The following is a 15,866-nucleotide window of genomic DNA, read 5'->3' on the forward strand; positions in this document are numbered from 1 at the left end:
GACTGTGGAGAGAGGTTGAATCTGTGAAATTCATTTTGTACTGTTGAGCTGGCACACACATACTGAGAATAGTCTCCTCAATTCTAAGCATACGTTGGTAGCATGATCTGAACTTAAAACACAAGGGAAATTAGATATTTATGCACGAGTGACTGACAACAGGCAGGCAGGTAAACTCAGCAAAGCCTGTAACTGTAACAATATCAACAGACAAAGTACTTTTTCATCACTTATGATTTTGCTTTCTTGTTGGTTGGAACTTTGACTAGCGAAGGAAACAGAGGTTTGTCAGAATGACGCATCATTACCTTAAGGATAGCAATATAGGATTTGAACAGAAGAGACTGAACTGATTGTATTGGAGCAACACCTTATTTGAATACATTACATCAATAAAACTTCACACCAAATTACTGCAGTTTGCTCAAGCATTATGTCCATGCATCAGTACTTAACAGCATACAACTTACTAATTTAATAAGTTTCTATACTGTATCAATAAGTAAATAAAGCATGTTGGAAGATTATTCATCTTCCAGAATGTAAGGTACCACAGGTCAGTAAAACAATGAGTTACCTGTCTGAATTTTAACCACTGAACTCAGAGAGTGGGTACAAGTCCTGTCAGATGCTACAACATATACAGAATATGACTGGCCACAGAGTAACATGGGTGTTCTACATGATGTTCCTGATGTTCTACATGACATGGTGTTCCCATCAGCTCCTTCTGCAATGGCAGTGTACCACAGTGCTCCTTTACTGGAGTCCCACAGCACCAGTGCTGTATTTTCATTACAAGTCAGTTGTACTTCAACATTTAGTGGGATACAAGAGGCTGAAAATAAGATTGAAAATTAAAATTAAAATGGATGTCAGAATCTAATACCTGTCCATTTTGAAATACTTCAAGGACAATTTAACTTATAAAATAACATCTCCATTAAAATTTTTCATTTTAGCAGAAGTCAGAAGCAAACAAAAAATTGGAAATCTCAAGTGTACTAATTGATTGGGACTGAATGGAAAAATATTTTTAAGTTCTTGGTGTAGCATTACTTCTGCATCAAACGAGTCTTAAGGTGAGCAACTGAACAGAAGGTTATGCTATTATTATGCTGTAACAAAAACTAGTGTAATTAAACACATTAATGTATATTACTTGGAACTTTACTACTCATGCAGATCAGCATTATGAGAGGCATAAACAGGAAGCATCTACCTCCATTAACAGAGCAGTCAACAACCAGGGGACACTGATTTACAGAAATTGGGAGATGGATCAGTTAGGAATAAGGTTCTCACTCAGAAGCAATAGGGGTCTGGAACTCCTGCCTAACAGAGAGGTACAGGCAAAATCTCTCTTCACATTTAAACAGTACTTGGGCTGCTGGACCTAGTGTGGAAGATGGGATAAAGCTAGACCTATACAAATACAAGCTGAAGAACCTGTCTCTCAGTCATAAATTTTCAATGTTTCTTTGATTCCTGATTTTCTGAAAACTAATAAAAAGATTGAAAAAGAAAGATTCCTGATTTTGATTCCTCTTGTGAATTGCTGGGTGGGGTACCTCATTCTCAGGCACAGCAATCCCCCACAGCTGCTCTAAACACTTAATGTCCCACAGTTCTAATTGAGCTGGAGGCCTCACTGCCGCAGCTGTCCTCAAAGAGACGTCCACTAACAGTAATTACATCTCTGGCAGTGGGTCCCGAAGCCCCTACCCCAGGCTGCCCTGATTGTCCTGTCAAATCCTTTTCAGTTGTTTCCACATTCTCTGAAGATCAGAGATTGAAAAACAGTTGAAATGGATTCAATTATTTTTTATATAGAAATTACTTAAAGCAATTAAAAATTAAACTATATTTATTCAACACATATTTAACATGTAAGTCAATTAAAACATTCATATGAATTAAAATAACAAGAAAAAAATGCTTGGCTTCATTTACCTACTCCATCCAGGACAGCTACCCTATTCAAATGAAGTGGGCTGTTGTAGAGAGTGACAGGTGTGAAATGTATCCAGTTCTTCACCTCAGGGTGTTTGAGGTCCACCCATGATTCAGTGCTGGACCAGATGGGGGTTTAGGATATCTCAGCAGCTTTACAGTTGCTTTTACAGATATTTGCTTTATTTCCTCATTGATTTTTAAATAGAATTCAGATTCTCAAACAAATATGCTGGGATTTGCATTCCCACAGATATGATTCCATGGTGCTGTACACTGTCCGGTAGATTCTTCAACTGGCTTGTGTTCACAAGAGATTCTTGTTGTGAGTACAAGCACATTATTTGACAGAGCTGACTGTGTCCTTAACCAGTATATCTTTATTAGTCACATGTACATTGAAACACAGTGAAATACATCTTTTTGTGTAGAGTGTTCTGGGGGCAGCCCACAAGTGTCGCCACGCTTCCAGCGCCAACATAGCATGCCCACAACTTCCTAACCTGTACGTCTTTCGAATGTGGGAGGAAACCGGAGCACTTGGAGGAAACCCACGCAGTCATGGGGAGAACGTACAAACTCCTTACAGGCAGTGGCTGGATTTGAACCCGGGTCGCTGGCGCTGTAAAGCGTTACACTAACTGCTACACTACCGTGCATTTAAAAAGTAAATTGTTTCTTCAATATGGGTGAAGGTTGCAATAGCTGCCCAACTAGTTGCTCTGAACTAGTAACTCATTACTACCATCGGGGATGAGGTACAGGAGCCTGAAGACTGAGACTCTATGATTCAGGAACAGCTTCTTCCCCTCCGCCATCAGATTTCTGAACTGTACATGAACCCATGAACACTACCTTGTTATTCCTTTTTTTTGCAGTATTGATTTATTTTTGTAATTTATTGTAATTTTATGTCTTTGCACTGTACTGCTGATGCAAAACAACAAACTCCACATCATATAAGTCAGTGATAATACATCTGATTTTGATTCTGAAAAGGTGAGGTCTGCAGGCCTTGTTGTAATGGCATTCTGGCAATGGTATTAGGTAGAGAATGTCAGGATATTTGATGTATTTGTTTCTGATGAAAAAATATTTGTTCAAGTCAGAATCGTTAAGAAGGGAGTTAAGACCTGAGTGTTTTCATTATACTGTTACCACTTTTCTCCTTAGGGCTTCAAGGCAGCAGTAGAGGAAAGTGTTTAGCTAACCAGTAGGTATCATAGCAGAGAAGAATGATTTTCAGCTCGTATTTAGCTTCCTGACCCAGATCTCCATGCCCAATCAAGATATCGCAACAGCAAGCCAACTTGAGATTACCAAAGTTAACTGGACCAAGGGTGGAAGTGAAATCTACCTGGACCAAATCCCTAAGCTATAGGAAGGATCCAACTGACGAAGCAATAGAAGAGCCCTGTGCTTCACATTCTAGTTCCACCGTTCTGGTATAGATTCCAGAACCTCGCGAACAATTTCCCTCATGGAACATGCTCAGTGTGTTCTTCAACTGAATAATGTAACCACCTTAAATCCATTATTAACTGGGTGAAAAAACTCCGCAAGAAGAATAAATTCTGAATCTTTATCTCTGAAAGCTATCTTCCTCAATTTTAGGAAAGCATTTTACCAAATGCCTATTAGTCAACCCTAATTATCACTCACATTCCATTGATATTTCCTCAGCAGAAAGGAACTACTTATTCTGTGAGATATTTGATTATCTATTTGCACTTTGACATAATTTAATGTAAATTTTATCAGGATATTTATGTGGACAACGGATCATCCAGATCTTGTCAAAGTACTTAGTTGCCATGACATTAATTTGGTGAGATACATATATTGAAAACCACCTGTATAGAGCTTGAAGCTGCGACTTGGTGTGCTGTCACATGAGTAGCCTTGTGCAGTAACAGTGATAGTGTATCTTTGCCCACACTCTAAGTTATACATTGTGCAGTTTCCATTTGTGGTAGTGCAGTACTCTGTGTGGCCGTTGTTTCCCTCTGCAGTTGCAATGTACTGCAATGCTCCACTGTTCTGACTCCATGAAACCACTGCCATACCAGATCCACAATTCCAGCGGGCTTCAACATCCTCTGGTGCACATGGTGCTGAAAAATACCAACAACAGAAACCATTGGTTGCATTTTACATTACAGAGATAAAAATATCCCTGAAATGAATGATTGTTACAATTTACAGTTTGTAAATCAGTGATGTATTGAACTTGAACCATATTGGAACACTGATTCCCCTTGTGTTCAAACAGCTATCACACTTAGCCTTGAATATATTCACCAATTAAGCATTCACAGCCCTCTGAGGCAGAGGGATCTGAAGCAAAAATTAACAACTTTCTGCACAAAGAAACTTTACCACATCTCTGGCCAGCCCCTCATCCTGAGACCATGCCCCTTATTTCTAGATACTCCAGATGGAAGAAGAGCCTCTTGGCATCTGCCCTGTGAATCCCTCTCAGAATTGTGTATGTCTCATTGAGATCACCTCTCATTCTTCTGAACCAGTTTTCCCCAGTCTCCACTATTGGACAAAGATCATCTCAGGAAACAAAACAGTAAGTCTGTGTGCATCAATCCAAGGTAAATAAATCCTTCTTTAGGTGCAGAGACCAAAATTGCACACATAACTGCAAATGAGTTCTGACTAAAGCCCTGAAGGATCTCAGGAAGACTTCACAATTTTTCTACTTCAATCCACTTCCAACTAAGGCCAGCATACTAATGCCTTCCTAAATGCTTGCTGTAACTGTATGTTTACTTTCTGACCTTCTTTACTAGCTTCTCACTTTCTATGAAATAATAATTCTATATTACTATCCTTCCTGCAACAATCTCACATTTGTCAAAAAATACTCCATCTGCCACCTTCTTTCCTACTCAGTTAACATATCAATATCTCTTAGCAGACTCTTAGTCCTCCTCATAGATATCCTTTGGTTATCTACATTGGTACCTCAAACTCCCTTTCCTCTCATTTTGAATTCTCATCCTTGGGTTTAAATTCTACCCTTTGGGAATAAATTTAAGGACTTTTACATATGTTTGCTGGTATTCTTCTGACTACACTTGACAGTTGGTCTCCTCTGGAATCCAGGACCATTACATAAATTTCCAGCAATTCCCACTGCCTTGCACTTATGCAGGAGAGTTTGCTTGTTGGTTGTGGTGCAGGAATTGTGACTCCATTCATGTCAATAGAGAGGAAGGGCTGCAAAGGACTCAGATGGTATTAAGTAATTTATAGAGTTGTTTTTCAATTAATTAAGTTCATGGCAAGGTTTTGAATCTTTTTAAGTGTTTTCATATTTTTAGCATTCATTTTGTTTTACAATTGTAATTGTTCATTCATGTTTCTGAATATGAGAGACTGAACAGCCATCACAACTTATTCCTACAGCAACCCAGGGTTGCACCGTATCAATTACATTCCCTTTGTCCAATCCATTGCTCTTCTACCCTCTCTGAAATATTATGTATAGTATTAATAGTTCTGACAGTTATTTAGTCCAGAGCATAAAGCTTAGATTAATCGTACTTTTGTGGACAGGGCTTCCTCTGGCCCTACCATGTTCCATGTTGGAATTTACATCTGGATGGCCCAATACCATGCTGGGCCATGTATGCGAGAATTAGTACAGTATTTACCAAGGACATTCTCACTGAGGGAATGCATACAAGTGTAGATTTAATGAGCAGGTAAGAAGTGAGTACAGGTAGTTTATCACTCCTTGAAAATTCCAGGCCATTGTACACTGTCTATCTAAAGTACTGATTACCTTCCAAATATCTTTGGCAAATCCGAGTCCAAAAGGTGTATATCTTATTGTACAATAAAGAAACATTTTCATTACCTGACTGGATTTCAAAAAGATCACTTTGTTCACTGTTACATTTTCCATTCGTGGCCTCTACAGATACATTGTAATTGTGACCACAATGCAGTTGTTTAATTTCACACTGTGATGTTGATGTATTGCACCAGTAAACTTCTCCATTCTGATTTATCGCCGTTGCAAGATATGACACTGCACCCTCACTCTTACTCCAGGAAAGAGTGGCTGAATTAACTTTGCAATCTATACTTGCTGTGACATTGGTGGGGAGACAGGGTGCTACATTGAAAACACAAACACAAAGGTATTTTACATGGCAAAGTACTGCTTCTAATTTCATTAATCAAATTAGCCCCTACAGTATATTACAACTTTAGATCTCCTGTATTTCAGATTGTCCCATGATAAATCTCTATGTTCTCATTTATAATTGGAGCTTCATTTTTTTTCCCAGCTTTGTAGCAAGTATTTGCAAGAGGTCTTTTAGTTGGTCTGGGAAGTTTCTTTTTCAATCTTTCTTAGTGTTTGGCAAAATCTATTAATTTTGGATGTTAAAAATCTTTAGATAGATATGCTTTGACATTCAGTCTCTTATGGACATATTAAGTGCCCTGCGTTGAATGTGTTGAGAATTTTTCTAAGTAATGTTGCTGCAAAGAGGAAATTGCATGTTTGCACATTGTCCATTTAGGCCAAAACAATATTCTTCCCATTATCATTTTCATTGTTATAGAACTAAAATCAGGATTCTTACAGTTCGATCATCATAAATCTCTGCGCATTTTTTTAAACACACGATCTTGCAATGCATCACAAATCATTTACAAAGACCTCTTGCAAATACGTGCTGCAAAGCTGGCATACCTGTGGCAGAGTTCTCATTGCAGTGACTCTGTTCTAAAACAGTTCACCAATGGGTCCATCTGCTTGATTCAGTGTGGCCCCCAGATAAAATGTACAAGTGACGTCCTTATCTTCCTCAATGCTCTTTTTTCATTTTAGTTTCTATTAGTGACATCTCTAATGCTCAGGAGGTTTAGGCTACAATTATTTTAGTTTAATGTCTGCTGCATTGTGATGGTGTCTTGCAATCCAACAGGTGGCTTTACTAATAACCACAAAGGTGACAGGTCTGCACAGCTTACAGACCAATTCAGGCTTTCCCTTAATTACTTTTTCACCAGTTAAGAAGGCGTACGGTGTGTTAGCCTTCATTAGTCGGGGCAGAGTTCAAGAGCTGCGCGGTAATGTTGCAGCTCTATAGGACTCTGGTTAGACCACACTTGGAGTATTGTGTTCGGTTCTAGTCGCCTCATTATAGGAAGGATGTAGAAGCTTTAGAGAGGGTGCAGAGGAGATTTACCAAGATGCTGCCTGGATTGGAAAGCACGTCTTATGAGGATAGGTTGAGTGAGCTAGGGCTTTTCTCTTTAGAGAGAAGGAGGATGAGAGGTGTCTTGATAGAGGTCTACAGGACGATAAGAGGCACAGATCAAGTAGACAGTCAAAGACTTTTTCCCAGGTCGAAAATGGCTAACACGAGGGGCATAATTTTAAGGTGATTGGTGGAAGGTATAAGGGGGAATGTCAGAGTTAAATCTTTTTACACAGAGAGTGGTGGGTGCGTGGAATGCACTGTCAGCAGAGGTTGTGGGGGCAGATACATTAGGGACATTTAAGAGACTCTTAGATAACCACGTGAGTGATAGAAAAATGGAGGGCTATGTGGGAGGGAAGGGTTAGATAGATCTTAGAGCAGGATAAAATGTTGGCATAACATCGTGGGCCAAAGGGCCTGTACGGTGCTGTAATGTTCTATGTTCTATGTAGAATTTTTACTTTCCTTAATGTACATTTTTTGCGTTTTTTTTCCCCTTTTTACCCATCTGTTTAGGGTTAACTTTTTTCACAGTATCAGGCCGCAGACTAGCATATCCCATCAACTGAAAGGATTGGTCAGTAATCTACAAAATTACATTGAAATGCACATGCAACACTCTGATGCGAGAGTTTAAATTCTGCTTTTTATTATTTAAAACCAAAAATAATCAGGCCTATTTAAAATGAAAAATGCCTCTAGAGTCACTACTATAATTATATCTTCCTATCAGCAGTAGCTGGAACACCTATGTTTTCAATCTTTCATTCCTTAATCCTCAATTTATAAGCAACTCCTTACTGAAACCAATTCAATTTTTCTACTTTCCAAAATGTCCCAAATTTTGCTGCTTAATTACTTAATTTTGTTTTAATATTCTTTAAAAATAAGGTCACAATTTTCACATGACCAACATTAGCAAGGGCACCAGTGAATTGTATGCTCCATAAACAATAGTGTCATGTTACAGGTCCAGTAATCTAGTGGCCTGGATTAATATTCTATCGGATATAAATTTAAATACCATTAGGGCAGATTGACAATTTGAATTCATTTTAAAGCAAACTAGGTAAATAATAACAAAAATCCTGGAAAATAAAAGTCTGTTTGAACCTATCAGATTTATTGTGAAAAAACAAATGATATACTAATGGAAATTTGCTGGCCTTTTACAACTTGGCTGCAGTCCAACACAAAAGTGGTCGACTCCTTCCTACCCCTAAAGTGGATTGGAATGCCTTGGTATTGGTTGCTTCAAACTTTTATACTGCTGCAGCTAAGACCTGATGCCATCTTCTTGAGAAAAAAAAGGATGATAATAAATACCAGCCTTGCTCAGATCCCAATGAATGGAAACTGGACTGGGATGCACCAGATGTTTAATCTGAAACTGTGCAGATCATGCACCTCACTGTGTCTTCCAAGCACCATCATCACAATAAGTAATTCCCTGTTTGATGGATTAATTTATTAAAAAATTGTATTATGACACAAGGAAATACATTAAAGATTTTAAGTCTATATATTTTCTCTATGTTGCACAGAACTGCAAACTGCTTGCTACAATAAGTAAATTTAGAATTAAAAGCCAACATCAATAATGGGGATACCACAGAATTGCTTTTATCTGTGCACTAATATCCTTCAGGGGTGGAAATCTGCTGTTTGTTCCTGATCTGGCCTCTTGTGACCCCAGAACCACTATGAACTAGTTAGGTGGCCACAAATGGGCAATGAATGCTGGCTTGGCCTGTGAAACCCACATTCCATTATGCATAATTATAATACAAAGACAGAGACATTGAATAGCTATGCAGATACAGAGGTATCCTACAGTTTACAGTCTTACTAATGGTGAATGTGTTACCTGTGTGAACAATGGAGCTGGAATTCATTGCACTCTCACACATCTCATTAGCAGCTTTGACGTGGAAGCTGTATTCTTGGCCACAGTAAAGTTCTTGAACTTCACAGAATATGTCACTTGAACTGCATGCAATGTGATCTCCATTGCTTCCTTCTGTTATTGCAGTGTATGACTTTGCCCCATCAGTGTGTCCCCACTGAATCAATGCACTGTTTTTATCACAGGCTACAGCAGCCTCAATGTGCTGTGGAACACATGGTGCTATTGATATGAGGAAAAGGAAAAAATAACAGAAACATTGAAAATTATGAACTGTGAGATTGATTAGTGACTGATGACATCTCATCAATGTCATCCAACTTAACTGAATTGGAGATGATTAACTCTTCCTTGCAATAAACAGGCAGACATATTCTACTTAACAAGAACTCTATTTAACTATGTGTGATGGCTATTTGTAGATAATTTACAATATTTATCCATCAACAGCAGACAATGAATTCCAATAACTTTGGAGCTTTTAAAATCTGCACTACTTGTTTTTCGTGAGATTCCACAACGTGGCAAACTCCAGTACAATAATTTAAGATCATTTTTAATAACTGAGGAATTGCAAATTATAGCACTACCTGTTTTCAGTGACATTTCATGTTGTGGCAAATTCTAGTCCAATAACTTTAAATCATTTTTAATAAAATGACACCAAAATGAAATAAGTGAAACAAGTATACCATCTCACCATCATAAGTATCGTTTTGGTGTCTTTACTGCCTATTTAATGCATACATTGTAAAATGTTTAATACTTAAATTAATTATTTCCTAGATTATTAAATATTGTCTAAGAGCTTGTGATAGTGAGATCTGCCTCTTGGGAAGGAAAAATATATTGTCCTCAGCTCCTTTTCAACAAGGTACATGTTACACAATAACTTGAAGTAATGGCTGGTCCTATAACAAAATAAGAGACCATCTGATTTCAAATTTGCTGCATGTACTTTAATTGAGCATTACCTTTCTGTGCCAATTAATCATGCCTGAAGTCACTTATCTTTACATCAGAGACAGCATCATTTACTGCAGTCTCCATCCTTTCTGCATCATTAATGTTCCTAGAGGAATTTGCTTTGGTCTGATGCTCCAGGGCAAAGACATGGAAAATCCACTTATAATATCAAAATAATTTCCTCTGTTCTATCAAGTAGCATATATTGGGATTCAATAACCATGCCATATTTGTTTCAGGGTCTCATTGTGTGGTTCCATTTTTTGTCACTGCATTTGTTAAGCGGTAGTGCCTTTCTATGCTTTACTTCTGTTCAAATATAAATGCACCTTTTCATTTCTGCTACAGAAGCATTCCCCTGCTTTTGCATATAAATAAGTGAGTGTAGAACATTCCATGCTTTCAGAAATTTGCCCCCACCTGTTTGGAATTGAACGGTGTAACTATTGTTACTTCTGCAGTTGCCAGTCATTGCCTCTACAGTTACTTCATATGTCTGCCCACACCACAGTTCAGGCAGATCACAACGTGTTTCAGTTGTATTACACCACGATGCATGGCCATTATGCGTTTGTGCTGTTGCAGTATAGAGTTCTGCCCCCTCACTCTGTTCCCAAGTCACCAATGCTACATTATCTTCGCACCGTACAGCCGCTTCAACCAAAGCAGGGGCACAAGGGGCTTTGGAAACAAAAGGCATCACAACAATAATTAATATTGTGACTCATTTTACTGAACCCTATCTTTCTGCAAGGCTTCTACAATTCCAGCTGCTGATTAATTGATCATGTCTGATTGAATAATAGTTGTAAAATATGTAATTGAGAGCAAACACTGGCAAAGGAAATAGCACAATTTATTTCCAAGCTGTTAGACTTTAACAGATATTCCTTGGTTTATTCGCATTTTCCTTTGCTTTCCTTTCTTCTTTGTTATATTCCTCCAGGTTTAACAATTCCAGATTATGTGCAATGCTGTTCTCTTGCAGTTTATTGTTATTAACTGCTCTGGACAATTATATAAAGTGTATTTTAATATTTTTGCAAATAGTCACGTGCAGGAGCTTCATATGTTTACGACATCAACTCCTTTATGAAAATGTAACTTAGAAATAAACACAGTGGGGACTGAGAACCATGCAAGTACAGATTACACTGTCAGGGGAGTTATGACGAACCTAGTCTTTTCCCACTACATATATTGACACCATATTATTAATTTTTATGTTCGTTAAAACATGTCGAAGCCACCATTTCCTTGTGTGTTTTCTGTTGATCAAGATGGTAAGGCTGTTGCTGCTGAACACATTTCAGAAGTGGAAATCTGAGCTAAGTTTTCCCCTTTCTCATCTGTATGCTCCAGGTAATCAAAACAGACCACAAGACTGTCCTGGTCTGCAGGGCTGAGTATCATTACAAGGGGTGTATTTATTCACAGTGTCAATGCTGGAGGTGGCAGCACATTTCCATGAAGGTTACACTAATTTAGTTACCAATTTTTGTTGGATTAAAAATCTGAAATTAGTTTTTGAAAGGTACAATTCATTTTTTTGTTTAGAATTAGCTTATTATATTTATCATAGACAGTGTTAGATTGCTGACAATATTAGAAGCAGACTGTTACCTGTCTTCATCTGCTGGCTGTAACTCCCAGAGGTGTTGCAAATGTCATTGAGTGCTAGAACAGTGACTGTGTATTTGTGGCCACATTGCACAGCCACTAGTTCACAACTGCTGCCTGTTGTTGTACAGGAATCCACATGACCATCAGCTGCTTCTGCAGTTGCTACATACATCAGTGCACCATCACTGAGGTCCCATGATACCAGTGCAATTTTTGTCTCGCAATCAACGTAAGCTGTGATGTTCTGGAGATTGCAGGGTGCTGAAATGTGAACAAAAAAAAAATTTGCAAAGTAAACAGGCAAATTGTGCAGTTATAGTTTGGCCTCAAACATATTTCAAAATGGTGTGTGATTTTACTTGAATGAATATGATTGGCATGTTTTGTAAATATGGATTGCAAATGAAGAGAAACAGGACATTACTACTGCACATAACTAAAAGTACAATATCACAATCTATTTGACCCTGAGGGTAGTACTTTTTTTTTCCAAATTCTGCTTATCAATATTCAATCCCTTTCTCTCTCCAATGTGGGTGAACAGCAGAGCTCATCAGCTGGCATTGAACCGTGAAATGACTAGGCAAATGCAGGGTAAATAAAGGGGAATAATTTAACATTTTATTAATGTTGTTGATAGAGCATTTATCTAATTTCACTTCATCCATATGTAATTATATAACCAATATGGTTACAATCATTATGCACACCAATGTTAAGATTCAGCTGAACAATTTCAAATATATATTCCCAATCAGGTTTCTTTGCACTTTAATGAAATAGAGGAAACACAGAATCTTTGATGTTGATCAGTTTGCTTACATCACTATTCCTTAGCCTCATGTCTGATGACATCCATTTTCTCCCCATTTATATTATACCAGGGCAGGCACGGTAGTGTAGCGGTTAGCGTAACGCTATTTCAGCACCAGTGACCTGGGTTCAATTCTGGCCGCTGTCTGTGAGGAATTTGTATGTTCTCCCCGTGTCTGCATGGGTTTCCTCTGGGTGCACCGATGTCCTCCCACATGCCAGAGACATACAGGTTAGGAAGTTGTGGGCATGCTATGTTGGCGCCAGAAGCGTGGCGATACTTGCGGGCTGCCCCCAGAATACTCTACGCAAAAGATGCATTTCACTGTGTGTTTCGATGTACATGTGAATAATAAAGATATCTTGTTTCTTCAATGTCTCCTTTCATAGTTATGGAGGGAGGTGATGGAGTGGAGAAATGGGTGGGAAGTACAAAATGGGAAAAGGAAATTTGAATCATCTTCTGAGATCTCTCTCTTTGGTTGCTAATCGACCTTAATCAGTAGATTCCTCATGTGTTAGAGTTTTCACTGACATGTTATTTCAGAATATTGTTTATAGCCATTTCCAGGAGTCCATTGTTAAAAGATTAGTGAATTAGTAAATCTGATTAAATCAAGTTTTGGTTAATCAAGCAAAATTTAGAGCAAAGCTCTGAATTTGAACAAATTCAAATTTCCATGCTGGAGTTGTCCTCTGACTTTATTGCATTCAGTGCTTGTTTGGTTCATAGGGAATTAGATTCAATGTAACACCTTCAGACAGATCAATCACCCAACCGATCGATTTACGGTGCCTCTATTCAATTTGGTCCCATCCCATTTAATTCCATTTACATATCCGGACTTCCCTTAAGTGCAATTTGTCTCAAATACTCAAAGTAATAGTGAGATCCATGTTGCAACCACTCATTGCATAAAGAGGTTCCCCATGAATTCCCTTTGGATTTGTTGGAGACTATCTCAGACTTAATTGGTGCTAATTTTATTGTGGATCAGTGGATGATAACAAGTGCCATAATTTGCAATTCAAATAGTAACCATTTACATTGAGTCAAACAAAACATATCGATTACTTATATTGAACTTGCTTATTTCAACAACAAGACTAAAATATATAGTACCTGTTTCAATTTCAAAACTTGAACTTTGGACACTGCTACATGTTTCATCCACAGCTATTACAGTAATATTGTAGTAACGTCCACATGCTAGGCCTGTAATGGTGCAGGTGAGGTTAGATGTGCTACATGATGCTGAGTGCCCATCTCTTCCCACAGCTGTTGCAACATATGATATTGCACCATAACTCTGCTCCCAGAGTACTAATACTGAATTAAGCTGGCAGTCTACAACTGCGTTCATGACCTGTGGAGCACATGGTTCTAGGAAAGAAAGAAAACATAATTAACAATTGATACAATTCAATTTTTCTCTCTAGCAAATGACAGTGAAGCGGTTCCTTCCTTGTTTGTTTTGTTCCTATGCCTGTGCAGAGAGGACATCTGAAGTACAGCATCTCTAATGTTACTAGGATATGGGAGACAATACTCTGAGGTGATTCTTTCCCTAGTCATCCTGACCACGAAATGGTTGACATTAGGAACTTCAAGTATGGAAAAACAAACGTGTAAACCTGTGTCCAATTGCTCTATAACTGCAATATTTAAAGTGCGCCTGAGAAAGGGTTTGAAACCTGAGCTATCCGAGTGAACTATATTTCCCACTCCACTGAAAAGGAAGATACAGACCAATTGGCTTCCAAGATGATCTGATCAAGTTATTCTTTTAGCCAAAAGTCTCCCAGTAAAGATGTGGGCAAGATGCCTACGGATAAGTTCTTCTGAAACTATCATTAGAATATGCTTTCTTGTTGCTCCTTCCCTCTCGATGGAGAAGCTCTGGTACATTTGCTTCATGCATAACTGAGTGACTCAATTGAGAGAAGGAATTTACTAAAATGTGGACCTAAGAATTTGCTAGTGCACTGAGATTTTGGGCTGCCAGCAACCAAATCAATTTATACTTACCACAGTGATGTTAATTCTGACATTGTACACTTCCGCTTATACTCAATATCTGCGAGACCAAGATTGTCTACCAATCTGCCCCCACTCCACCACACTGCCCTCCAACAATATACATCCACAGTGGGACGCTGGAAAACGTGGACCACCCCTCATATATTTGGGAGCTGCCTCTCGGCGAAGGCAGATATTGATGATGAAATGGACTGATATTTGGTATGTTTGCTTAGTGCCAGTGATTTGCACTGATACTTAGTGATAGCATTCAGTGCAATTCTGGCCGCTGTCTGTAAGGAGTTTGTACGTTCTCCCCGTGTCTGCGTGGGTTTCCTCTGGGTGCTCTGGTTTCCTCCCACATTCCAAAGACGTACAGGTTAGGAAGTTGTGGGCATGCTATGTTGGCGCCAGAAGCGTGGCGACACTTGTGGGCCGCCCCCAGAACGCTCTGCACAAAAAGATGCTTTTCACTCTGTGTTTCAATGTACTAATAAAGATATCTTATCTTATTAGGCCCATGACAGTTGTCTCTTGGTGTGTTTACTCTCTGGGATCTAAGAGGAGTGACTGTTTCAAATAATAACTGCTATTTCTTCTTTTCAGGAACTGATGAAGCTATCCTGTTTCCCCAGCAAAAACATTCAATGTAATGAATACCGTGACTGTATTGAAATGTACTTATATGTGCATGCGTTATAATTCCTATAAAAATGACACACTGGTATCAGCTCATCTCTTTCAATTAACAATGAAGAAACACACCAAGGATCTTCCATTAAGTAACTCTGGTTTTGTTCTCATTATTAATTTTCTAAGTTGACTGCTTCTTCTGCTCAAAGTTATCATAAATCAGAAGTTACATACCTGTATGAAGCTGCAGACTGGAGGACTGTGAGCTAACGCAGTTGTTGTTTGCTGCTTTCACAGTTACTGAGTATGTGTGGCCACAATGTAGCTGCGTGAATTCACACTTGGTGTCTCGTGTGTTGCAGAAGGCTGTGTATCCAACACTGGTTTCTGCCAGCGCAGTGTACGTTGTTGCTCCTTCACTTCGAGACCATGATACCGAGAGAGTGTTAAAATGACAGTTAGGATAGCCAGAGGTGATCACAGGGGGGCATGGTGCTGTCAACGTAGGAAAGAAAAACAGACTCTAGAGTTATAACAGTATCTCTTGATGATTTTAAATACGTCAGATGTAAATCTATGGCATCTTCTTAAAAATAATCAATTTTATTTAAGAAACAAATAACACTATGAAATTTCATTGATTCAGACTTTGTGGTAAGGGGTAATGGAACGGTACTCCTGGTCATCTTGATTAAAGCTGCGCACAAAGTTTCATGGG

At 38.5% G+C, this 15,866-nt stretch overlaps 1 protein-coding gene across 1 annotated transcript in view; it reads right to left on the reverse strand.

Moving 5' to 3' along the window:
- The window catches only part of LOC127567759 (receptor-type tyrosine-protein phosphatase beta), a 63,335-nt gene extending 52,576 nt beyond the window's left edge, over positions 1-10,759 (reverse strand). Inside the window, exons 1-5 of the mRNA XM_052010764.1 lie at positions 10,513-10,759; positions 9,055-9,315; positions 3,807-4,067; positions 1,653-1,778; positions 578-838 (exon numbers count right to left, since the gene is read on the reverse strand). Coding sequence (XP_051866724.1) covers positions 578-838; positions 1,653-1,778; positions 3,807-4,067; positions 9,055-9,315; positions 10,513-10,759 — 1,156 coding nt within the window. The remainder of the gene's footprint in view (positions 1-577; positions 839-1,652; positions 1,779-3,806; positions 4,068-9,054; positions 9,316-10,512) is intronic.
- Positions 10,760-15,866: the final 5,107 nt, after the last annotated feature.

Source organism: Pristis pectinata, chromosome 3 (genome assembly GCF_009764475.1).
Source record: "Pristis pectinata isolate sPriPec2 chromosome 3, sPriPec2.1.pri, whole genome shotgun sequence".
Taxonomy (NCBI): domain Eukaryota; kingdom Metazoa; phylum Chordata; class Chondrichthyes; order Rhinopristiformes; family Pristidae; genus Pristis; species Pristis pectinata.